We start from the raw sequence: 25,624 nt of genomic DNA, 5'->3' as shown, positions 1-25,624 counted from the left end.
AGTGAGTGGGGTTTTTCAAGAGCTATCATTACAATGTGAAATAATATTGGCAAGCACTGGAAATTTAGACACTCCCTTCTGCAGCACTTTTTAGTGTGATTCCTGATCTAACCAATAACTTGATGGCATTATATTTTGCATTAGTTCATATTTCTATTTGTGTTGTGGAGGCAATTTGGTTTTGTGCTAATTATATTTCTCTCTTTTTATTCTGACAGTTGTGGACTTGATCTATTGGCGTGATATTAAGAAGACTGGACTAGTATTTGGTGCAAGCCTGTTCTTGTTGCTGTCGATGACAATTTTCAGCATTGTCAGTGTAATTGCGTACCTTGGTCTGGCAGTGCTTTCAGTCACTATTAGTTTCAGGATATACAAAGGTATTCTGCAGGCAGTGCAGAAGTCTGATGATGGTCACCCTTTCAAGTAAGTTAATTAAGAACTGCAGATTTAGATTTGTGCGATATTATTGAGAAACTAGTGAATGGACCTTAATGTGCCAGTTATGTCTACTGTGATCTTTGTTACATCTCTAGGATGGTGTAGTTTATCCTGATGTTAAAAGCTGACATTTCAATTTTGATTATTTTATCTTTTCATCAACTTTAAACTGACATTCACTGCGTAAATGTTTCAGTTAATATCACAAAGAAAAATGTTGTTTGAGCCAACTTATCAGGCCGCTTTGAGAATATTATTGGTAAATTAAACTTTAAAACTAAGCAAATGATTTTTAATGTGCTAAAATTTAGAATAGAAACAAAATTGCTCTCCTTTTCTGTGCAATCTCTACCCCTCCTCTCCACCTCAGGGCCTGCTTGGAGAAAGATGTTGCTGTTTCTGATGAACTGGTACACAAGTACAGTGATATTGGACTAGGTCACGTCAACTATGTGATTACAGAATTAAGACGGCTGTTTCTTGTTCAAGACTTGGTGGATTCTCTGAAGGCAAGTAGTTAATATTTTGTATACAATAATTTCCAATCTTTTTAAATGGCCCAAGATTTCAAATTGTCCATAGATAGTTCAAAAGAAAATTACAGTATAGGTTGAAAGTCTAAAATTCTAAGTTTTTTTTCCCTTGGTTTCTTCCAGGGAAAGGAAACTGACACCCAGAAATACATTGGTTGTGACCCTTTGGGTGCATGCATGCTTCTAAAGGATGTTTTTCATTTGCAATGCAAGAGTTGGCTCAAAATTAAAATTGTGGCTGAATTACATATTTTTCAACTTGCCAATGTAGTTTGTGGTGTGAGCACAGCTTACCCCCTCACTCTACAGTTAAGTAGATGATAAATCTATTTCAATACAAGTTATTTTTAAGGCCTTCAGGCTTTCTCAAGTTTTCTCAAGGAATATTTTGATCTTAGCAGAAAAGGATGATTAGGAATATATTGTAAATGTAAGTTTAGTCGGCTCCATCTTGGGTACTAACCTATAAAGCACCCAAGGCATGTCATTTTCTTACTGTTACCATCAGGTAGGAGGCTCACACTCAGCAATTCAGGAGCTGTTGCTTCCCCTCTGCCATCCAGTTCCAAATGGACATTGAACCAGTGAACATTACCTACTTTTTTATTATGTTATTTCTGTTTTTGCATAATTTTTAATCTATTCAGAATACATACTGTTATTTATGTATTATTTTTTTCTTCTACGTTATGAATTACTGCTGCTGTTGACAAATTTCATGGCACTTGCCAGTGATAATAAACTTGATTCTGATTCTATTAGCCATTTAATGTTTTATATTAAATCATGATTATTATAGTGGTTTACATCTGAGGCTGAGATATTTGTATCCTCCAATAAATTTTCATGTCTTGAAAATTGGTCCTCTAGTCATCGACATGTTGCAAGAAGTCTTGCAGATTGTTTTGCTATCAATATGTGTTCGGTAATTTTGCACTGCTTGGTGGATTATTAAAAATGGAAAGCTGGATCTTGGTTCACTTGAACAGAAGGGAGATAAGTACTCAAAATTTTGCTTGCTTTTACTGAGGTTGTTGGCTAGGCTGGTATTTATTGCTTATGCCTAGTCACCAGTTTTGTGCAGAAGTTTCTCCCACACTGAAGAGTGTCCCAGGCTCTGCAATAATGAAGTGGATACAGTTCCAATTCGTGATAGATTTGAGGTTGGGTGTACTTCTCCATCTTTGTTTTTATCCTTCAAGTAGTAAGAAGCTGCAGATTGGAATTACGCAGACAAAGAAGCCTTGTTGATGGCCTAGTTTGAAGATGTGTGTACACTGCAATAATCAGAAACAGTGGATGCTTAGGTGGCGAATTATGGTACTTTCAGTAGGCAGGAGAAGGACTTGGCAACAGCAATATCATTGAGAAAGACTGGCCTAAATTTCTTACTGAGATTGGTCATTGACTGGTACCTTGAACTTAATACCTGCAGTTCACATCTAATGTATATATGCAGGCACTTCCAAGTAAATTATATGGTTGAATACACAAGGATACAGTGATCCAGTGAGGTGGTGGCATGCCTGGATGCAGCGGACACTTTGGGTCCATTCAAAAGTGTATTTGTTTATCTTGTATGACTACTTTTACAATTGCAAGTTACTGCTGGATACTGAAAATATCGAGTACTGCAGGACTATCCTATCAATGAGTTACTTGATGATCCATTATGAAGAGTTGAAGATGTCAATTCCACCTTGCCCTTCAGTTCCTATAAGAATTCACCCCACCCCACCCCACCTGCAAGTTCTCACGTTTAATGTTTTACAACAATGAATCGGTGGATTTAATTTGGTACACTGACTCTATCGTGTCAAAGTGAAAACAAATTTCTACAAATTGGTCTAAATTTATTGTAATTATTAAACAAAATTTTAAAGCATAATTACTCCCCCTTCAAGTCAGCATTTAACAGATGTACCTTTAGCAGCAATTACGGCCTTGAGTCTGTGTGGGTAGGTCTCTTAACAGCTTTGCACATTTGGATGCTGCAAGTTTTCCCCATTCATCTTTACAAAACTGCTCAAGCTCTGTCAGATTGCATGGGGATTGTGAGTGAACAGCCATTTTCAAGTCTGGCCACAAATTTTCATTTGAATTGAGGTCTGGATTCTGACTTGGCCACTCCAGGACATGTAGCTTTCATTCCTGAGTAGCTTTGGCTTTATGCTTGGGGCCATAGTTTTGCTCGAAAACAAATCTTCTTGTTGCAGTTCTCTTGCAGACTGCATCAGATTTTCCTCCAGGATTCCCCTCTATTTTGCTGCATTCATTTTACCCTGTATCTTTACAAGCCTTTCAGAGCCTGCTGAAGTGAAGCACGTTCACAGCATGATACAGCAAGCACCATGCTTCATGGTGGGGATGGTGTGTTTTTGATGTGTGGTGTTTGGCTTATGCCAAACATAGTGTTGGCCAGAAAGCTCAGTTTTGGTTTCATTAGACCATAGAACCTTCTTCCAGCTGACTTCAAAGTCTCCAATATGCTTTCTGACAAACTGTTGCTGAGATTTCATGTTTTTTTTAAAAACTGTGGCTTTCTCTTTGCCCCTCTCCCTTAAAGCTGTGACTGGTGAAGCACCTGGGCAACAGTTGTTGTATGCGCAGTCTCTCCCATCTAGGCCACTGAAGCTTGTAACTCCTCCAAAGTTGTCACAAGTCTTTCGATGGCCTTTCTTCACTAGTCCCCTTCTTGCACAGTCACTCTGTTTTTGAGGATGGCCTGCTCTAGGAAGATTTACAACAATGCCATATTCTTTCTATTTCCTGATGATTGACTTAATTGTATTCCAAGGAATTTTCAGTGACTTAGAAATTTTTCTCGTATCTATCTCTTGACTTATGCTTTTCAATAACCTTTTCACGGAGTTGCTTGGAGTGTTCTTGTGTCTCGGTGTATTTTTTGCCAGGATACTGACTCGCCAACAGTTGAACCTTCCAGATACAGGTGTATTTTTACTTCAGATTAATGGGCCAAATGGCCGACTTCTGCTCCTTTGTCTTCTGGTCTTGTCTTATGATCAATTGAAACATGAATGCACACGGGGATCTACATTTAACTAATTATGTGATTTCTGAAACCAATTGGCTGCACCAGTGATGATTTGGTGTTATTGTTATTATTGTTTTATATTTGTAATTAATTTAGAACACTTTGTAGAGGTGTTTTCACTGTGATACGGTCTATTGATCGGTATCAAAAAGGCCAATTTAAATCCACTGATTCAATGTTGTAAAACAATAAAACATCGAAGCTTCTGTGGAGGGGTGGGGCATGGGGGTGAATACTTATAAGCACTGTATTATAATAATGTCTCAGTTAGAACCCCTCTCATTCTCCTAAACTCACTGTTTAAATCTAATTCATAGGGTAACCTGTTCCCCTCCCAATATCCCAGGATTCAAATCAATTTTGATTGTACTCTGCAAATGACTAATATCCTTTCAATGTTAAGAAGCTCAACATATTGATAGTATTCTATGTACACCAGCGTTCTATATAGTTTCAAAATTGCATCCTTTACTTGCATCCCCTTGTAATGAAGGCCAGCCTGTCATTTACCATACTAAATGTTTGCTGAACTTAAAAGTGAACTTCTAGTAATTCATGTGCAAGGACAGTTGGGAATCTCTTGAACTCTAAAATCTTTCAGTCTTTAACTGTCTTAAAAGTATTCCACCTTTCTATTTCAGTTGCCAATTTGGATAACCTGGTTATTCTGCGTTATGTCCTTTTCTGCATCCTTGCTGATTTATTTAATATCTTTGAGACCATGAAGCCTGTCTGCAACTTGCTCACAACCCATTGCCCCCTCAACTTTGTCAGCTATTTAAAAGCATTACAGTTGGTCCTTTCTTTCAAATCATTGATGTAGATTGAACAGCTGGAGCCCATCCCTGCTCGACCTCTCAAGTTACAATACCCCAAGCTGTAGATAAGGTATTCATTTATATTATTTGCAGTCTGTTGATCAGTTCTCAGTGCATGTCAGGTTTCCACCATCCCACATGTTTAAATTTTGTGTAATAACTTGTGTGACATTTACTCAAACATCGGACTCCTGAAACGGTGTGGATAACTTCATTCACCTCAACACTAAACTATTCCACAACCTATGGAATAACTTTCAAGGACTCAGCAACTCATGTTCTCAATATTATTTATTATTGTTTTTCTTGTAATTGCAGTTTGTTTCCTTGTGCTTATTGGTTGTTTTTGTGTGTAATTTTTCACTGATTCTATTGTATCTTTGTTTCCATTGTGAATGCCTGCAAGAAAATGAATCTCAGGGTAGTATATGGTAACATATACGTACTTCAAAAATGAATTTACTGTGAGGCCTTCTGAAAATCCAGGTACCCAGCATTCACTGGAATGTGCTGCTCCTGCAGGTTGTTTTGATAGTACTTTCCCTCCTATTGTTTTGTAGTTGATTGTTTATAAGTTCTGCCTTTCTTGCATTGTTCCCACAAATTGTAAAGTAGCAAATCTAGAGTTGAGGAAATGTCGGGAGATGACAACTTCTGTATTTATTATCTCCAGAGCTATCTTTCAAAACCTTGGAACACAGTACTTAAGGTCCTGGGGATATAATTTCTGCAGTACATTTTAATGCTCATTTCTTTCCTTATTTGTCAATGTTTCCCTAGGGAATTCAATTGCATATTCTGTAGATTTCTTTATTTCTTGCTAAATTATTCATGTTCCACTTAGAGTGGAACTCCTAACTCCCACTACCTCCTTTTGAATTCTAAAATTTTCTTACTGTTAATTTCCAATTATAATATCAAAAATATATTTTGATCTAATATATTGTTGGACTGTTTTTCCCACTGGCTGGTTTTGGTCATAAAAAAGTGACCATAGAAAATAAATGAACTTGTTACCATAGAAAATTTTGTAGCCTGAGTAGGGCCATGCCACTAAGCAAAGATGGGGAGCCTTCTATTGTATCCATATCATTGTTCAGCAATGTCTTGCACTCTGTACTGGCTATGGTGCAGCCCTGGGGTTCACATCTCAATGCTAATTAACAGACCTGGCACTCTCATAGGGATTCTCAATACTGCAAGAACATCAGGTTAGTATTTATGTCAGCTTCCTTTCACAGCAGTATACAGCCCTTGATAGGTTTCCAATATGTACTTGGGGGTATGTACTAGTTGGATGTTCAGGCTAGAAGATCGATGTTGGTACTCTCTGTGGGGCCGCGTGAAGAAAGACACCAGTGTGCTTATTTGAGTAAGCTATGTATTTTAAATGTTAATTTTTTTTCATTGCTCTCGCATTGTTTAGTTTTTCCAGTGTATTGCAGAAAGCGCTCAGCCTTTGTCGTTTACTTTGTTTAAATTTTGTATCCCAGTTTTGGTATAGAATAAGCCACTAACTTCCAAAACTGATTGTGGCATTACTTTTCCCTAAAGAATTCTTAATGAGCAACTTACTAATTATCAGTATTCAGTACTAGACCTAATATGGCATATTCCTCCCTTATTTTCCAGATTAGTATGTTGAGATTTATCTGATGCAGTCCATGAATTCATCCTCCACACTGATGTTCATTTGAAGATTTTTACCACTTTTTCTGTTCTTGCTCTAACAGAAGATATATTCATGTTGAATCCTCTTTCCCATTCTGACAGTTTCATGTCATTATAACTTCGCTGCTGTGCACTGTCACCTTGTCCTTTAATTTCTAAATTTTGCCTTGATAGAACATGACCTCATGCAGCCCTTGATTTAATAGGACGTTATTACATGATTAATTCAAATGAAGTCCATTGTAACGGTGCAATTCCCACTTATCAGTTTCCAGTGAATTATAATTGTCAGCTCTTGCACCAATCCATGGAAATATGATTTCAGCCCTTGAGTTTTCTTTGATAATTTGTGTTGCATATTGAAGTCGAAGTCAGTAAATGGAGAAACTGATTGGGATCATTGGCACGTAAGCAACAAAACTATACTTTTGCTTATAGTCCTACTAAATATGTTGCCCTTTAGGGCAGGTTTCCTTGGGATAGGAAATCTGTAGCTCCCCTGGTTCATTTGAATTACTGTCTCCAATTTTAAATAATCTTGACAATATTTTGATCCAGAAATTCTGAATTTTGTTTCAAAACTTAAAACATGGTCATTTAGACCAATTTGGAGAAGGGGAGCATGGGGTGGGAATGGTATTTTAAACAAGTTGAAAATGCCACACTGCATGATGTGAGAGATTAAGTACTAGATGTTGAATTGTGCAAAATCCTGTCGCACTGATGTTACACAAACCATATTTGTAGGATGCAGCTAAGATTTTGAAATCACTGACATTTTTAAATACATTCAAGATTGTCATTTATGGCATCATTGGATCTCCAACAAAATCTTAACTTGATGTACCTCCTAAGTAAATGGGAGTTTAAAATATTTCTTAGAAATTCATTTTCTCCATCTCCCTCACAGAATATACAAAAACTTTAAAAAATGGAACTTGTTTTATGAAGTAATTATCAAATTAAGTGAACTTTTGCTGAATCAAAATTTAATTAGAATCATCCTTGTTTAGTTGATAGAGCTGTCATGGTATGCAGTCAGTTAATTGCTGGTGAAAGTCTTTTGAATTGAAATTGAATAGGTCTATAGTGAATTTTAGAATAAGGTGATCTCATTGATATAAAAAATTCTAATGGAGTTTGACAGTGGATTTAAGGATGATGTTTTCCTTGTCTAAAGCATCCAGAATTAGGATTACAGATTCAAAATAATCGATTGAACTTCAAGAACCAAGGAGAGAAATTACTTTCCCAGAACTGTAGAATTCTCAACCCCAGTGGGCAGTAGAGGCCAACTTACTGAGATTTGATAACATGAAAACTTATGAGAATTGAGGTATATGGGTTTAACATCAGAAGATGGCATGGAGTCAAAAGGTCATCCAGGATATGAATGAATGATGGAGGAGACTCGTAGGTTTGAATTGTTTTTCATTTCCTGCATTTACCCTTTTGAATTTGTGAATTGGACCAGTATTTTACTAATAGTAGGAATTGAGAGCTAAAAATTTTCCTCATAGCACACCAGCAGAAAGAAGTAATGCAACCTGCTTGATAATTGCAAATTGTGGATTTATTGATATGATTGATATTAGACGCCAATATGATTTTTGAATTTGGGCAGCTTACTTCATGCTAGCCATACAATATGAAATTTGGTGTGTCTAGGGATCTGTTCCAGGACGCCAGCTTTTTGTGAGACGTTTTTCAAAAAAATTATTTATTTATTAAATTTTAGAAATTACAAAGAATAAATGTGATGATAAAATAGTAAGAAAAATAATATTAACCCTCCCCCCTCCCCTTAACCCTTACCTGAAGCAAGCAAAAAAAAAGGAAAGAAGAGAAAGATGGCCTGGATATTGGAGGATTCCCACATGCTCCATGGAGTTCAAAATAATTTTGATATTTATTTTTACTTTCCCCAATTACTTTATAATTTTATCTTCAAAGGACCTATGTATTTAATCCTATCTTTTGTAAGTATGGGAACCAAATTTTCAAAAATATATCGTATTCATTTCTTAGATTATATGTAATTTTTTCAAGTGGAATACAACTATGTATTTCATTATTCCAATGATCCATAGTTAAATATAAATCAGATTTCCAAATAACTGCGATAACTTTTGGCTACTGCCAATGCAATTTTTATAAATTTTTTCTGATACTTATTCAATTTAAGTTTTGGTGTTATCCCTTCAATGTCTCCTAATAAAAATAATAGTGGACTATGTGGGAGTTGTACTCCAGTAATTTGTTCCAATAAAAGTCTTAATTTTTTTTATATATATATTAGTTTTTTTATACATTTTACAGATTAAAAAACCCCAAATCACAATGAGGAACATTAATACAGTGCAAAATTAAGCATACAATGACAATATGATACAGAGAAAGAGAATTTTTAGAAAAGCACCTAAATTGAAGACAAGTAAACTTAGTGTCCTCCGGAAGCCCCACAACACAAAAAAAAACCTCCAGACCAACCACAACACAATATAGAGAATATAAATCAGGACAATCAAACTCCCAGACTGTAAATACACTTAGCAACAGAGGATAGTAATGCCTACTACCAGAAAAAAAAAGGAGCTGAAAGCAAGGGACCGAAAAGAAAAAAAACCCCCTAGTCAAGAGGAAGGTTATGAAAGTACTCGATAAAAGGTCCCCAGACCTTATGGAACTTTAGGTCCGAATTAAGAACTGAATAATGAATTTTTTCGAGGTCCAAGCAGGCCATAATGTCGTTAAGCCATTGAGCATGAGTGGGCGGGGCAACATCTCTCCATCTAAGGAGGATCAAGAGTCTAGCCAGGAGAGAGGCAAAGGATAATATTTGGCATTTGGTTGGACTCAGACGTAAATCTGTCTCACCCCAGAAACCGAACAAAGCAATTAAGGGGTTTGGTTCTAGGTGCTGATTCAGAATATACGATAACGTAGTGAAGACATCTTTCCTAAATTTCTCCAAGCTAGGACAGAACCAGTACATATGAATGAGAGAGGCCTCGCCCCTCTTGCATTTATCACAGAGCGGACTAATATCGGGGTAGAATCGAGATAGTTTAGATTTAGAATATGGGCTCTACGAACAATCTTAAACTGTAAAAGGCAATGGCGAGCACAAAGAGAGGTTGAATTAACCCATTTGAGAATCGAGTCCCAGCTCTCATCAGATAAGGAGGTATTTAAATCATGCTCCCATGCCATTTTAATTTTATCCACAGGGGCCCATCGTAAGGCTGCTAATTTATCTTGGATAATTGATATTAAACTTTTACCTAGTGGATTAATGGAAAGATAAGTCCATAGCATTTTTTGCAGGCATTTCAGGGAAGTTAGGAATTAAAGGAGCAATAAAGTGTCTAATTTGGAGATATCTAAAAAAAAATGAGCATTGGGCAGATTGAACTTAACATAGAGCTGCTGAAAAGAAGCGAAGCGATTATCAATGAAGAGATCTTCAAAATGTCTAATGCCCTTCCTATACCAAACCTGGAATGCTGAATCATACGTGGTAGGTAAAAAAAGGTCATTATGTACGACAGGGCTGGAAACGGAAAAACCACGGAAACCATAGCATTTCCTAAACTGAGCCCATATACGCAAAGTATGTCTAACAAGAGGATTAGCTATTAATCTGGACAGACTGCTAGGGAGTGCAGAGCCAAGAAGTGCAGAGATAGATAATTCTTTAGTGGAGCTCAACTCCATTGTCACCCTATTAGGGCACTTGGGTTGGCTATGGAAGAAAGACCAAAAGGTAGCACAACGTATATTAGCTGCCCAATAATATAAACGAAAGTTAGGTAAAGCCATGCCACCCTCTTTTTTAGATTTTTGGAGATGGATTTTATTCATTCTAGAGCGCTTATTCTTCCACAGATATGACAAAATAATAGAGTCTAAGGAATCAAAAAAAGATTTGGAATAAAAATTGGGATAGATTGAAATAAGTATAAAAATTTGGGGAGAACATAAATTTTAACAACATTAATACGACCTACCAAAGACATAGATAGAGTTGACCATTGTACCAGACTCTGTTTTATAGTATATGAAAGATTGGCAAAGTTTTCACGAAAGAGATCTTTAAACTTCCTTGTGACTGTAATTCCAAGATAAGTAAATTGATTATGGACTACTTTAAAAGGGAGATCACGAAATGTTAATTCTTGTGCATCTTTATTAATTGGGAAAATTTCACTCTTATGTAAATTAAGTTTATAGCCAGAGATCTGGTAAACTGGTCAAGAAGTGAAAACATTGGAGATAAGGATGTAGGCGGATTTGAGAGAAAGAGTAATAAGTCATCATCATAAAGAGAAACTTTATGCTCAACACCCCCTCTCCAAATCCCGGTCAATTCAGGACAATTTCGAAATGCTATCGCCAAAGGTTCTATAGCCAAATCAAAGAGAAAGGGACTTAAGGGGCATCCCTGACGGGTGCCACGTTTGAGATTAAATATCTGGGATTTCTGAAAATTAGTTAAAACAAGCAGTAGGACACAGGTACAGCAATTTGGTCCAAGAGATGAAACTTTGACCGAGGTCAAATTTTTCTAAGACTGCAAAAAGGTAGTTCCACTCTATACGATCAAATGCTTTCTCCGCATTGAGGGAAATAACACATTCAGGAATCCCAGTTGGAGGTGAGTATAAGATATTAAATAAACGCCGAATGTTAAAAAAAGGGAGACGGTTTTTAATAAAACCTGATTGGTCATCAGAGATAAGGGAGGGAATAACGGTTTCTAATCTATGAGCCAAAACTTTAGCTAAGATCTTTACATCAACATTGAGCAAAGAAATCGGCCTATACGAGGAACACTCTGTTGGGTCTTTGCCCTTTTTTAATAGAAGAATAATAGATGCCTTATTGAAAGAGGGTGGCAATTTGCCATAATTAAACAAATCAGATAATACTGAAAGTAACTGAGGAGAAAGAAGTGAAGAGAATGATTTATAAAATTCTACAGGGAACCCATCAGGTCCAGGAGATTTCCCTGAGGACAGTGCAGAAATTGCAAAAGATATTTCTTCTGATGATATAGGTGCATTAAGTTTGGCTTTAGAAACAGACGAAAGTGAAGGAATATTCAGATTCTTTAAAAATTGATCAGCAGAGATATTGTCATTCGAAGATTCAGAGGAATAAAGCCGAGAATAAAAATTTTTAAATGTGTCATTAATTTCTATATGATCCGATGTAAAGTCTCCGTTCTCCTTCTGGATCTTTGTAATATGTTGTTTGGCTTTGGAACGCCTCAGCTGATTGGCTAGAAATTTACCAGACTTATCCCCATGAATGTAAAAGTGACTCTTACTTTCGAGAAGTTGGCGTTCGACAGGTTGAGTAGACAGAAGATTAAATTTAGTTTGGAGTTCAACACGCTTCTTGTATAGTTCAGGGTTCTTAGTTTGAGCATATAGTTGATCCAATTCTTTAATCTGGTTAATGAGGTCTAATCGATCTGCACAGGATCTTCTGTTGAGATTTTCTGTGTAAGAGATTATTTGACCCCTCAGATATGCTTTCATGGCATCCCAGACAATCTGGGATGACACTTCAGGTGATGTATTAGTGTTAAAAGGTTATCTGATCCTTAATAAATTTTTAAAAATCATCATCCGATAATAAAGTTGAATCAAACCGCCAGTGTTTATTCCTCTGAGGGAGACCAGGAAAGTTCAGCGAGAGAGTAATTGGGTCATGGTCAGAAATCAGTATACTCTGATAGTCACAAGAGTAGGCCAATGGGATAAGTTGGTTACCGAGTAAGAAATAGCCAATTCTAGTGAAGGCATGGTGAACATGTGGAAAAAAAAGAATAATCTCTCTCAGTAGGATGAAGGAAACGCCATATATCAGAGATACCAAAATTAGAGAGAAACGATTGGATAGAGAAGGCAGATTTAGTAGGTGATCTGGTAACAGAGGACAATCGATCCAGATTAGGATCTAACCAACAGTTGAAGTCACAACCCAGTATAAGAGAGTATGAGTTTAAGTCTGGTAGTGAAGAAAAAAAAAGTTCAAAAAAGTTAACATCATCAAAGTTGGGGGCATACAGGTTTGCTAGTACAACTTTAGTGTTGTATAGTTTACCAGAAACAATAATAAAACAGCCATTTGTATCAGATATCTTATTATGGAGTTCAAAAGGAATATTTGAGTTAATAAGAATGGAGACTCCCCTAGCTTTAGCGACAAAGGATGAATGAAAATGCTGACCTGCCCACTTTGACAGAAGCTGGGAGTTATCAAAACAACGAATATGAGTTTCTTGAAGGAAAGCAATGTCCGCTTTGAGTTGTTTAATATGTGAGAATACCTTCCTCCTTTTAACAGGGTGATTCAATCCCTTTACATTCCAGCTCACGAATTTAAGTGCACTAGCCATTATCAATTACTAATGCATAAAAGGCAGCAGGCATATAAAAAGTCGAGCAATACGATAGCAGTCTGGGAGCAGAAATGTAAGCATAGATTCGTGAAATCGAAACATAAACATGTCCTGAGCAATAAAGACAAACAATAAATACAGTGAGTGATGTTGGAACTGGAAAACCCACCACAAACACACAACCCAAAACTAGACGGCTATCAAAAAAAGCAGCTAGCTCGACCAAAAAAAATTAACCCAAATATAACTTCCAGATCTGTGTCATTAACAGCAGTTCCGTATAAATACTCTAGCAAATAGTAACTAGTTTATGCACTAGAAAACATAACTACAAATTGGAACATCTTCTGCAGAAATATAAAACTTAATACAGAGAAAATCGGAAGAAAACCAAAACTAACCTACCCGCGAAAAATTATGGAAGGATAAAGTAAGAGAAAGGGGAAAAAAGGGAGGAAGGGGAAAATTATAGATTCAAGAGTACCTATCAACCATTTACAGAGAGGGAAAAAAAAATCTGCAGTTAAACTGTGAACCAACAAACAGGGAGGTCTTCAAAAAAGACTTCACACCTCCAAAACAAGTTAAGAGTCAATTGTAGAACTCTATAGATAAAGTTATACAAGAATAAAATAGATTACACAAGCACTATTTAAACGTCTATAGGGAAACATTAAGCACAGAATGTCTATTTAAAAAAGACACACCAAATCCAGGGAGAGATTGTCAACAGCCTTTAGAGTTTCAATAAATAGTGTCTTGAGTGATTCACGTAAAGTCTGAGTCCGGGAAAAGTAATTTTACAACAAGAAGTACTTATCCACCATTTTAAGAGGTCCGATCGGGTTCCGAAGATGGCTGGATAGCCGGAAGACTTGCAACAAATGCCTCAGCCCCCTTCACTGACTTAAACCACTTATATTTTCCAGTATTAAGCGTGATTTGTAAATCGGCAGGAGTGCGAAGAGAGGGTTTAAAACCACAATCAAAAAGCACTTTCATTACGCCTTTAAACTCAGCGCGCATCTTTAAGGTCTGGGGTGCAAAATCTTCCACAAAGCAAATGATTGTATTTTGGAAAGTAAAAGTACCTCTGCGACGTGCCTCCATAATCAGACGGTATTTTACCTGGTATTGATGGAAGCATAAAATTACCGGTTGCGGGTGGGAGCCCAGAATTCCGGGGGGAACGTAGACCCGGTGTGCCCTTTCGAGACTGGGCAGATTCGGAAGCAAATCTTTCCTGAATATCTCACAGAGAAACTTCACGGTTGATCCCTGTTCGGTGGCCTCTGGCAACCCAAGAATTCGAAGGTTACAACGTCTGCTCCGATTTTCGAGATCGACCATTTTAGAAAGGAGTTTATTTTTTTTCTTCTAGGCTGGAACAGAGAGTCTCCACGTATCGAACACGACTTTCTAAATTTTCAGAAGTCGAATCGATGGGAGATAAGTGCTCAGCATGTTCGTCCACTCTATCATTGATCCGATCCAGTTTGGCTTCCAGCTGTTTGAAAGCAGTTCTAAATTCCTTTAAAATATCGTCGCGTTGTTGTTCCAGCGCAGTGAGGGTCTCAAAAGGCAGAGCTGGAACTTCCTTTCTCCCGGTTTTAGAACTCTTGCTAGACATTGTAAGGTAGATGTGTTCACAGGCAAGTAAAAGAAACCAAATAAAGTTCCTAATTAAGGTTTAAAAACTGGAGACATTTAGTGCAAAGATAGCGAAAATAACGGAACAAAAGTTCAGAGCAGCTAAGCAATCGCCATCTTACCGGAAGTCAAAGTCTTAAATTTATCCAAAATTGTTGAATTTTAAAACAAGACCAAGTAGAATGTAAAAAAGTACCAATTTCTTGATTACATCGAAAACATTGGTCAGACATATTTGAATTTAATCTATTTATTTTCTGTGGTGTTATGTATAATTGATGTAAAAAATTATATTAATCTAAGTTGAACATTTATTGTATTTTTCATACTATCAGAACATAATCTTGACCAGTTTTTTCCATCAATTTTAACATTCAAATCAGATTCCCATTTTTGTCTTGATTTATAAATTCCTGATCTAATTGTCTGATTTTGAATCAAATTATACATACAATATGTAATTTTTTTAAATTTTTCCTTTCTGAATTAATATTTCCATTTCACTAGGTTTTGGTATCAACATTGTTTGACCCAGCTTTTCTCGTAAATAGGCTTTTAATTGAAAATAACAGAGTGTTATTTGATATTTTATATTTTTTATTTAATTGATCAAACGACATCAATATAACTCTTTCAAAACAATCACCTATATATTTAATCCCCTTTTTGGAACCAATTATGTAAAAGTTTATTATCCATTGTAAAAGGAATAAGCCTATTTTGAATTAAAGTTCTTTTTGCTAATAAAGATTTCTTTATCTCATCGTCCATATTTACCTTATTCCATAAATCAATCAAGTGTCTTAATATAGGAGATTTTTTTCCCTGTATCCATTTGGATTCCCATTTATATATAAAATCTTCTGGTATGTTTTCTCCTATTTTATCTAATTCTATTCTAATCCATGCCGGTTTTTCTTCATCAAAAAAAGACGCAATAAATCTAAGTTGATTTGCTTTATAATGATTCTTAAAATTTGGAAGTTGTAACCCTCCTAAATCAAATTTACATGTCAATTTTTCCAATGATATTCTTGACATCTTTCCTTTCCAAAGAAATTTCCTTACATATTTATTCAGTTCTTGAAAAAACTTCTGAGGTAATTGTATTGGTAAAGTTTGGAATAAATATTGCAATCTAGGAAATATATTCATTTTTACAGCATTAACTCTACCTATTAATGTTGTTGGTAACATCCATTTATCAAGATCCTCTTATTTTTTTAAATAATGGCAAATAATTTTGTTTATATTAATTTTTTACATCATTATCAACTCTAATACCTAAATATTTTATCCCATTTATTGACCCATCGAAATTGAGTTACTAATCGACATTGATTATAATTTCCTTTGGTAAGGGGTAAAATTTCACTTTTATCCCAATTTACTTTATACCCTAATACTTTCCCATATTCTTCCAATCGAAAAGATAATCTTTGCAAAGATTGCAATGGGTTTGTTAAATAAATCAAAACATCATCAGCAAATAAATTAATCTTATATTCTTGTTGATTAACTCTAAAGCCCCCAATATCTGAATCTGTTCTAATTAATTCAGCTAATGGTTCTGTTGCCAATACAAATAAAGCAGGTGATAATGGGCAGCCTTGTCTAGTTGACCTCGTTAAGCAAAATGATGTTGAAATCTGACCATTTGTAACTACTTTCGCTTGAGGATTAGTATTTAAAGTTTTAATCCATTGTATAAAAGATTTTCCTAACTCGTATTTTTCCAATACCTTAAATAAAAAATCCCATTCCAATCTATCAAATGCTTTTTCTGCATCTAAAGCAACTGCCACACTCATTTCCTCTCTTTTTTTTGTGCCAAATGAATTATACTAAGTAACTGGGTTATATTATCCATTGATTGTCTGTTTTTAATAAAACCTGTTTGATCCATATGTATTAATTTTGGTAAATATTTGGATATTCTATTAGATAAATTTTTTGCTAGTATTTTATATCTGTATTCAACAAAGAAATAGGCCTATATGATGTTGGTTTTAAAGGATCTCTTATCTTTTTTTGTCAATACAGTTATGATCGCTGTTAAAAAAGATTGTGGGAGTTTATGCATTCTTTCCAGTTGGTATATTAATTCCATAAAAGGAGGAATTAATAAATCTTTAAATTTTTTTTATAAAATTCAGGAGGAAAACCATCTTCTCCTGTGGATTTATTACTCTGAAGTGATCCTAAAGCTTCTTCAACCTGCTTTAATGTAAAGGGCATATCTAATCCTTTCTGTTCTTCCAAATTTAATTTTGGAAGGGTTATTTGTGATAAAAATTTATCTATCTCAGCAATCTTATTTTGTGATTCTGATTGATATAGTTCAGTATAAAATTTTTTAAAAGTTTCATTAATTTCTAAAGGCTTATAAGTAACCTTATTTACACTTGTTCTAATTGCATTTATTGTTTTAGAAGCCTGTTCTGTTTTCAACTGCCAAGCAAGAATTTTATGTGATCTTTCACCTAATTCGTAATATATCTGTTTAGTTCCCATAATTACTTTTTCTGTACGATATGTCTGGAGTGTATTGTAGTTTTTTATTAACAAGTTGTCTTCAATGTTCTTCTGTCATATATCTTTGAGATTCTTTTTCTAACTTTATGATATCTTTTTCCAATTGATCTATTTCTGCTGCATATTCCTTCTTAATTTTAGATGTATAACTTATAATCTGACCCCTTAAATATGCTTTCATCGCTTCCCATAATACAATTTTATCCTCAACTGAATGTAGATTTGTATCCAAAAAAAATTGAATTTGTTTTTTCATAAAATCACAAAAATCTTGACGTTTTAATAAAATTGAATTAAATTTCCATCTATAAATCGATTCCTCCTTATCCATCATTATCATTGTCATTATCAAGAGGGAATGATCTGACAGTATTCTTGCTTTATATTCTACACTTTTCACTCTATCTTGAATATTTTTTGATAATAAAAAAAATCAATCCTTAAGTTTTATGTCTATTTGAATAAAATGAATAATCTCTCTTGGATTAATTTTTCTCCATATATCAATCAGATTTAAATCTTTCATTAATGATAAAGTTAGTTTTGTTACTTTTGATTTTGTAGCAACTTTAGTTGACCTATCCAAAACTGGATCTAAACAAAAATTAAAATCTCCACCTATTAATATTTTATCATGTGCATCAGCCAAGTTCAAAAAAACTTCTTGTATGAATTTTGCATCATTTTCATTTGGTGCATAAATGTTCATAAAAGTCCGTAATTCTGAAAAAATTTGACAATGTATAATCACATATCTCCCCCCAGAATCAATTATTACATTTTGTATTTTAATTGGTAAAGATTTATTAACCAAAATTGCAACTCCTCTCGATTTTGAATTAAATGAAGCTGCAATGACATTTCCAACCCAATCTCTCTTTAATTTCTTATGTTCTGTTTCTGTTAAGTGTGTTTCTTGTAAAAAAGCTATATCTCCTTTCATTTTCTTAATATATGTTAGAACTCTTTCTTTTCACAGGTCCATTAATTCCATTAACATTAAAACTTAAAAAATTAAGTAAATCATTCATAATACCTTGGGAACTCTTTAAATTTCTCCATGTTGCTATGAGTCTCTCCCCAACCATCCAGGCAAAAAAGAAGAAAAATAGAAGAAAGATAACTAATATATAAGAAAAAAACAAAATATCCCCCCACTAATGTTGCGAATAAAAAGAACACAACATTACCCCCCCCCCCCCATTTTACGGGTCATGGCAATCGCCATGATTGTACACGTGAAACTCACAGCCATCGACCAGGAGCTTCTCCAGCTCCCCCGCAAAAAAAATATATATATGAGTGAAGAAGAAAAAAGAAAATAATTAATGTCTCTATTCCCAATTAATACTCCATGACTATTCTTTTTTCCTTATAAATGTCCATCAAGTCCAACCTTGTTTCAGTCTTCATCATTAGTCCATTTCATTTCTATAATTCTTTACTCCTCTTCATGGACATCAGGTAATTCTTGTACAAATTTCTCCGCTTTCCGGTAGTCAACAAAAAATCTTCTTTCTTTGTTATCCAGGAAAATTATCAATTTTGCTGGGTAGCTCAATAAAAATTTATAGCCCTTTTCCCATAAAGATTTTTTCACTGGATTAAATTCCTTCCGCCTCTTCAGAAGATCGTAACTTATGTCTGGATTTAAAAAAAAACTCTTTTCCCTTCTGTTATCAATGGCCCATTTCTCTTTTTAGCACCATGAGTAACTGCCTTCAAGATCATTTCTTTATCTTGGTACCTTAAGCATTTTATCAAAATTGATCTTGGATTTTGATTCTGTTGAGGTCTTGGTCTTAAAGCTCTGTGTGCTCTTTCAATTTCAATTACTTGACTTCCTTCTTTCATTTCCAAAATTTTCGGAATCCATTCTTGAAAGAATTTTATTGGATTTTCTCCCTCAGTACCTTCATAAGACCAACAATTTTAATATTACTTCGTCTATAAGAGTTCTCAAGTGCATCCATTTTTTCCAACATCCGTTTTCTTTCTATTGTCCAGGCAAGATTATTGTCTTCTATCTTATCTATTCTTTAAGTGTTTTCTTCCACTGTTACTTCCATCTCTTTAACTTTATTGTCCATCTTCTTTTGGTTTTCCACCACATCATCGAGTGTATTCTGCATCCTTCTTATATCTGTTCTTATAGCTTTTAATTCATTCGTCATATATATCAGGATATCTTTTATGTCTCCTTTAATTTCTTCCTTTTTTTCCTCTTCATCTTCCTCTGAATTTCCCAAAGAGTCTGTTTCTACTTCTGATTCACTTCCAATTTCACTTCCAGCCGTAATTGGGATTTGTAGTTAATATCTGTTCATGCATACTTTCGCGCATGCGTTGTTCTTGCCGTTTCTTCTTAGAGACTGCCGACATTGCTGCAACTTCCTGTACCACATCATCAGAAGTGCCATGCACTTCGCCGAGAGGAGATCCAACTTGAGTCCGAGACTTCGCCGAGACGGTTAGGCCTTTTTCCCCGCCGATTTGCGCAGTCTTCAAAGTAGCAGCTTTCTTCTGTTTCAGTTTAGGAGCCATATTAAAAGATAATCCTGAGTTGCTTATAAATAGTTTCTAATAGGTATTTGTTAACTCTTCTTCATTTAAACCCTATTTCATTACTTTTTACGAGGGAGCTGGATTCCCAACGTCTCGATCCTACGTCATCACGTGTTGCCCCCCTGTGATACGTTTTTTAAAAATAAATGACTTGGATGAGGAGGATTAGTAGGTTTGCAGATGACAGTGGTTGAAGTGGATAGTACAGAAGGTGGTTGTAGGTTACAACAGGATATTAAAAGGATGCACAGCTGGGCTGAGAAATGGCAAATGAAGTTCAATCTGGAAAATGCAAAGTGATTTGTTTTTGGATGTTGATCTTAAAGGTAGAGCATGAGTTTAAGGCAGGATTCTTAGCAGTAGAGAAACAGGGATCTTTGCGGTCCACATCCACAGATTCCTCAAAGTTACCATGCAACTTGATAGGGTGGGTAAGGTGTACAGTGTGTTGAACTTCAGTCGGAGGATTGAGTTTTTTAAGAACCGCGAGGTAATGTTGCAGCCCTATAATCTCTGGTTAGACTGTATTTGGTGTATTGTTGAGTTCTGATTGTATCAGTATGGGAAAGATACGTAAGAATTATAAAGGGTGCGGAAATTTACCAGGGTGCTGCCTGGATTACAGAGAGAGTGTCTTGAGAGGAAAGTTTGAACAAGCTTGGGTTCTTCTCTTTGGAGCAAAGGAGGATAAAATTGACTTGATATTGGTGTATAAGATGAGGCATAGTGAGTGGGCAGCCAGTGCCTGTTTTCCCAGGGCAGCAGTGGGTATTATGAGAGGATGTAATTTTGAGGTGATGAGAAGAAATGATAGCGGATGTCAGAAAAAAAGTTTGACTTCTCACAGGCACAACCCTCCCCATCATTTAAGGACTTTAAAAGGTGGCATTAAAGACTCTCACCATTCAAGAAATGTCCTCTTTCCATTACTACCGTTGGGGAAGAGCTACAGGAATCTGAAGACCCACATTCAACACTTCTCTGCCATCACGTTTCTTACCTTAACAACACTATCCTACTATCTTGTGCATTATTTATTGTGATTTTTATGTATTTCCTTGTACTACTGCTGCAGAATAACAAATATCACAGCAGTGATAAATCTTTTTGAAAAGGATGCAGTCTGTTCTGGGTATGTAATGTCAGTCAAGCATGCTCCACTCTTGCCCTGTCCCAACAGCCTTACAAATTTTTCCTTTCCAATATATGCTCCAGTGTTACTCCTGGCAACACATTCAAGACCTAAACAATAGTTTATCCCAAATGTTAAATTTAGTTCTTTTGTATGTCAATTCCATTTCACTCCCCCAATGGACCTTTCTGCCAGTAGTAGCAAGTTTTCCATCTAATCTTTCTGTACCTTTTATTTCAAACACATCTTTCAAATCTCTATGCACCCTTCTCTGCTCCAAGGGGAATAATCCCAGTGAACTTTTCCTCATCCCTACAATCCCTTCAGTAAATTGCTTCTGCATTCCCTCTGAAGCAGTCAAATCTTTCCCAAAGTTTGGTTGAAGAAATGGTAATAGTACCATAGTTGTGGTAAAACTCATCTGAACTCATTTCTACCACAAAGATTGAGGAACTCATCTCATTATAAAATTCATCTGAACTTGATTTTGCTATTGTCCCAGGACAGATCCTTTAATATTTGTACGGGTGTGACCTGTACTAAAAGGATGGGTTACACTTGAATCCTAGGGGGACCAATATCCTGGCGGGAAGGTTTAATAGAGCTGTTAGGGAGGGTTTAAAATAATTTGGCAGGAGGATGGGAACTGGACTGATGGAGCAGAGGAGAGGGAAAACACAAATAGATCTAAGGTAGTGAGCACTAAGGATGTCAGGAAGGGCAGGCAGGTGATGGAGCAAATTTGCAGCCATTAGGATGTGTTGCAGTGCAATCAATGCAAAAAGTACCAAATACTGGACTTAATGTGTTATACTTAAATGCACGCAGCATAAGGAATAAGGTGGATGATCTTGTTGTACAGTTACAGATCGGCAGGTATGATATTGTGGCCGTCACTGAGACGTGGCTAAAGGATGCACGTCTCTGGGAGCTGAATGTCCAAGGATACACAATATATTGGAAGGATAGTTAGGTAGTTAGGGGGGGTCGCGGGCTTTAATGGTAAGAAATGATAGTAAATCATTAGAAAGAGTTGACATAGGATCGGAAGGTGCAGAACCTTTATGGGTTGAGCGAAGAAATCGCAGGGGTAAAAGGACCCTAATGGCAGTTATCTACAGGCCTGCAAACAGCTGCAGTGATGTGGACTACAAATTAAGACAGGAAATAGAAAAGGCTTGCCAGAAGGGCAGTGTTATGTTAATTGTAGGGGATTTTAACATGCTAGTGGATTGGGAAGATCAGGTCGGCACTGGATCTCAAGAGAGAGAATTTGTAGAATGTCTACAAGATGGCTTTTTAGAACAGCTTGTTGAGCCTATTAGGGGATCGCCTGTACTGGATTTGGTATTGTGTAATGAACCAGAGGTGATTAGAGAGTTAGAAGTGAAGGAACCCTTAGGAGGTAGTGATCACAATATGATTGAGTTCACTGTGAAATTTGAGAAAGAGAAGCCGAAATCTGATGTGTTGGTATTTCAGTGGAGTAAAGGAAATTACAGTGGCATGAGAGAGGAACTGGCCAAAGTTGACTGGAAAGGGACACTAGCGGGAAGGATGACAGAGCAGCAGTGGCAGGAGTTTATTCGAGAAATGAAGAAGGTGCAAGACAGATATATTCCAAAGAAGAAGACATTTTCGAATGGAAAAGGAATGCAACCATGGCTGATGAGAAGTCAAAGCCAAAGTGAAAACAAAGCAGAGGGCATACAAGGAAGCAAAAATTAGTGGGAAGACAGGATTGGGAAGTTTTTAAAAGCTTACAAGAGGAAACTAAGAAGGTCATTAAAAGGGAAAAGATGAACTATGAAAGGAAGCTAGCAAATAATATCAAAGAGGATACTAAAAGCTTTTTCAAGTATATTAAAGAGCAAAAGACAGGTGAGAGTAGATATAGGACCGATAGAAAATGATGCTGGAGAAAGTCTAATGGGAGATAAGGAGATGGTGGAGGAACTGAATGAGTATTTTGCATCAGTCTTCACTGAGGAAGACCTCAGCAATATACCGGACATTCATGGGTGACAGGAAAGAGAAATATGCGCAGTCACAATTATGGCAGAGGACGTACTCAGGAAGCTGAATAGTCTAAAGGTAGATAAATCTCCTGGGCCAGGTGGAATGCACCCTCATATTCTGAAGGAAGTAGCAGTGGAGATTGCAGAGACATTAGCAGTGATCTTTCAAAAGTTGATGGATTCTGGCCTGGTTCCGGAGGACTGGAAGATTGCAAATGTCTCTCCGCTATTTAAGGAGGGGGTAAGGAAGCAAAAAGGAAATTATAGACCTGTTAGCTTGACATCAGTGGTTGGGAAGTTGTTGGAGTTGATTGTCAAGGATGAGGTTATGGAGTACCTGGAGGCATGACAAGATAGGCAGAACTCAGCATGGTTTCCTTAAAGGAAAATCCTGCCTGACAAACCTAGTGCAATTTTTTCAGGAAATTACAAGTAGACTAGACAAGGGAGATGCAGTGGATGTTGTGTATTTGGATTTTCAGAAGGCCTTTGATAAGATGCTGCACATGAGGCTGCTAAACAAGATAAGAGCCCATGGAATTACGGGAAAGTTACATACGTGGATAAAGCGTTGGTTGATTGGCAGGAAACAGAGTGAGAATAAAGGGATCCCATTCTGGTTGGCTGCCGGTTACCAGTGGTGTTCCACAGGGGACCGTGTTGGGGCCGTTTCTTTTTACGTTGTATATCAACGATTTGGATTATGGAATAGATGGCTTTGTGGCTAAGTTTGCTGATGATACAAAGATCGGTGGAGGGGCTGGTTGTGCTGAGGAAACAGTCTGCAGAGAGACTTGGATAGATTGGGGGAATGGGCAAAGAAGTGGCAAATGAATTACAATGTCGGAAGGTGTACGGTCGTGCACTTTGGTAGAAGAAATGGGCAGACTATTATTTAAATGGGGAGGGAATTCAAAGTTCTGAGATGCAATGGGACTGGGGAGTCCTCATGCAGGATACCCTTAAGGTTAACCTCCAGGTTGAGTTGCTGATGAAGAAGGTAAATGCAATGTTAGCATTCATTTCTAGAGGAATAGAGTATAGGAGCAGGGATGTGATGTTGAGGCTCTATAAGGCACTGGTAGGACCTCACTTGGAATACTGTGTGCAGTTTTGGGCTCCTTATTTAAGAAAGGATGTTCTGACATTGGAGAGGGTTCACTAGAATAATTCCAGGAATGAGAGGGTTAACATTTGAGGAACGTTTGACTGCTCTTGGACTGTACTTCTTGGAGCTTAGAAGAATGAAGGGGGACCTCATAGACGGGAGAGATTGGATCAGCTCATGATGAAATGGCAGAGCAGACTTGATGGGCCAAATGGCCGACTTGTGCTCCTTTGCCTTATGGTCTTGTTTATAGTAGCATGCAAACGTTTGGGCACCCCGGTCAAAATTTCTGTTACTGTGGATAGTTAAGTGAGTAGAAGATGAACTGATTTCTGAAAGTCAAAGTTAAAGTTGAAACATTTTTCCACATTTTAAGCAACATTAGTGTATTATTTTTGTTTTGTACAATTTTAGACTGGGGAAAAAAGGCAAGGAGCAGCATGCAAAAGTTTGGGCACCCCAAGAGATTTGAGCTCTCAACTTTTACCAAGGTCTCATACCTTAATTAGCTTGTTAGGGCTATGGCTTGTTCACAGTCATCGCTAGGAAAGGCCAGGTGATGCACATATCAAAGCTTTATAAATACCCTGACTCCTCAGACCTTGTTCCAACAATCAGCAGCCATGGGCTCCTCTAAGCAGCTGCCTATCACTCTGAAAATTAAAATCAATAATGCCCACTAGGCAGGAGAAGGCTTATAAGAAGATAGCAAAGTGTTTTCAGGTAACCGTTTCCTCAGTTTGTAATGTAATTAAGAAATAGCAGTGAACAAGAATGGAGGTCAGGTTGAGGTCTGGAAGACCAAGAAAATTTTCCGAGAGAACCGCTTGTAGGGTTGCTAGAAAGGCAAATTAAAACCCCCGTTTGACTGCAAAAGACCTTCAGTAAGATTTAGCAGACTCTGGAGTGATGGTGCACTGACACCTGCAGAAATATGACCTTCATGGAAGAATCATCAGAAGAAACATTTTTTGTGTCCTCGCTACAAAATTTAGTGTCAGAAGTTTGCAAAGGGACATCTAAACAAGTCTGATGCATTTTGAAAACAAATCCTGTGGACTGATATAGTTAAAATAGAACATTTTAGCAAGTTTGAGCAAAGGTATGTTTGGAGAAAAAAGGTGCAGAACTTAATGAAAAGAACACCTCAACTGTTAAGCATGGAGGTGGATCGATCATGCACTGGGCTTGTGCTGCAGCCAGTGGCATGGGGAATGTTCCTTTGGTAGAGAGAAGAATGAATTCAATTAAATACCAGCAAATTCTGGACGCAAACATCACACCGTCTGTTTTTTTTTAAAAAAACTGAAGATGAAAAGAGGATGGCTTCTACAACAGGTTAACGATCCTAAACACCTCTATATCCAAAACAGACTACCTCAAGAGGCGTAAACTGAAGGTTTTGCCATGGCCCTCACAGTCCCCTGACCTAAAAATCATCGAAAATCTGTGGATAGACCTCAAAAGTGTATGCAAGACGGCCCAAGAATCTCACAGAACTAGAAGCCTTTTGCAGGGAAGAATAGGCAAAAATTCCCCAAAACAGGAATTGAAAGACTCTCTTAGCTGGCTACAGAAAGTGTTTACAAGCTGCGATACTTGCCAAAGGGGTTGTTACTAAGTACTGGCTATGCAGGGTGCCCAAACATTTGCTTCAGGCCCTTTTCCTTTTTTGTTATTTTGAAA

General features: G+C 36.6%; 1 protein-coding gene across 6 annotated transcripts in view; it reads left to right on the top strand.

The window, feature by feature from the left end:
• The window catches only part of LOC132402893 (reticulon-4-like), a 72,814-nt gene that overhangs the window by 39,341 nt on the left and 7,849 nt on the right, over positions 1 to 25,624 (top strand). For all 6 annotated transcript variants that reach the window (XM_059985960.1, XM_059985956.1, XM_059985957.1 and 3 more), the window contains 2 exons: positions 219 to 426; positions 812 to 950. In XM_059985960.1, coding sequence (XP_059841943.1) covers positions 219 to 426; positions 812 to 950 — 347 coding nt within the window. The remainder of the gene's footprint in view (positions 1 to 218; positions 427 to 811; positions 951 to 25,624) is intronic.

The sequence above is a fragment of the Hypanus sabinus genome, chromosome 12 (genome assembly GCF_030144855.1).
Source record: "Hypanus sabinus isolate sHypSab1 chromosome 12, sHypSab1.hap1, whole genome shotgun sequence".
Classification (NCBI taxonomy): Eukaryota; Metazoa; Chordata; class Chondrichthyes; order Myliobatiformes; family Dasyatidae; genus Hypanus; species Hypanus sabinus.
This window is presented reverse-complemented; position numbering and strand designations above follow the sequence as displayed.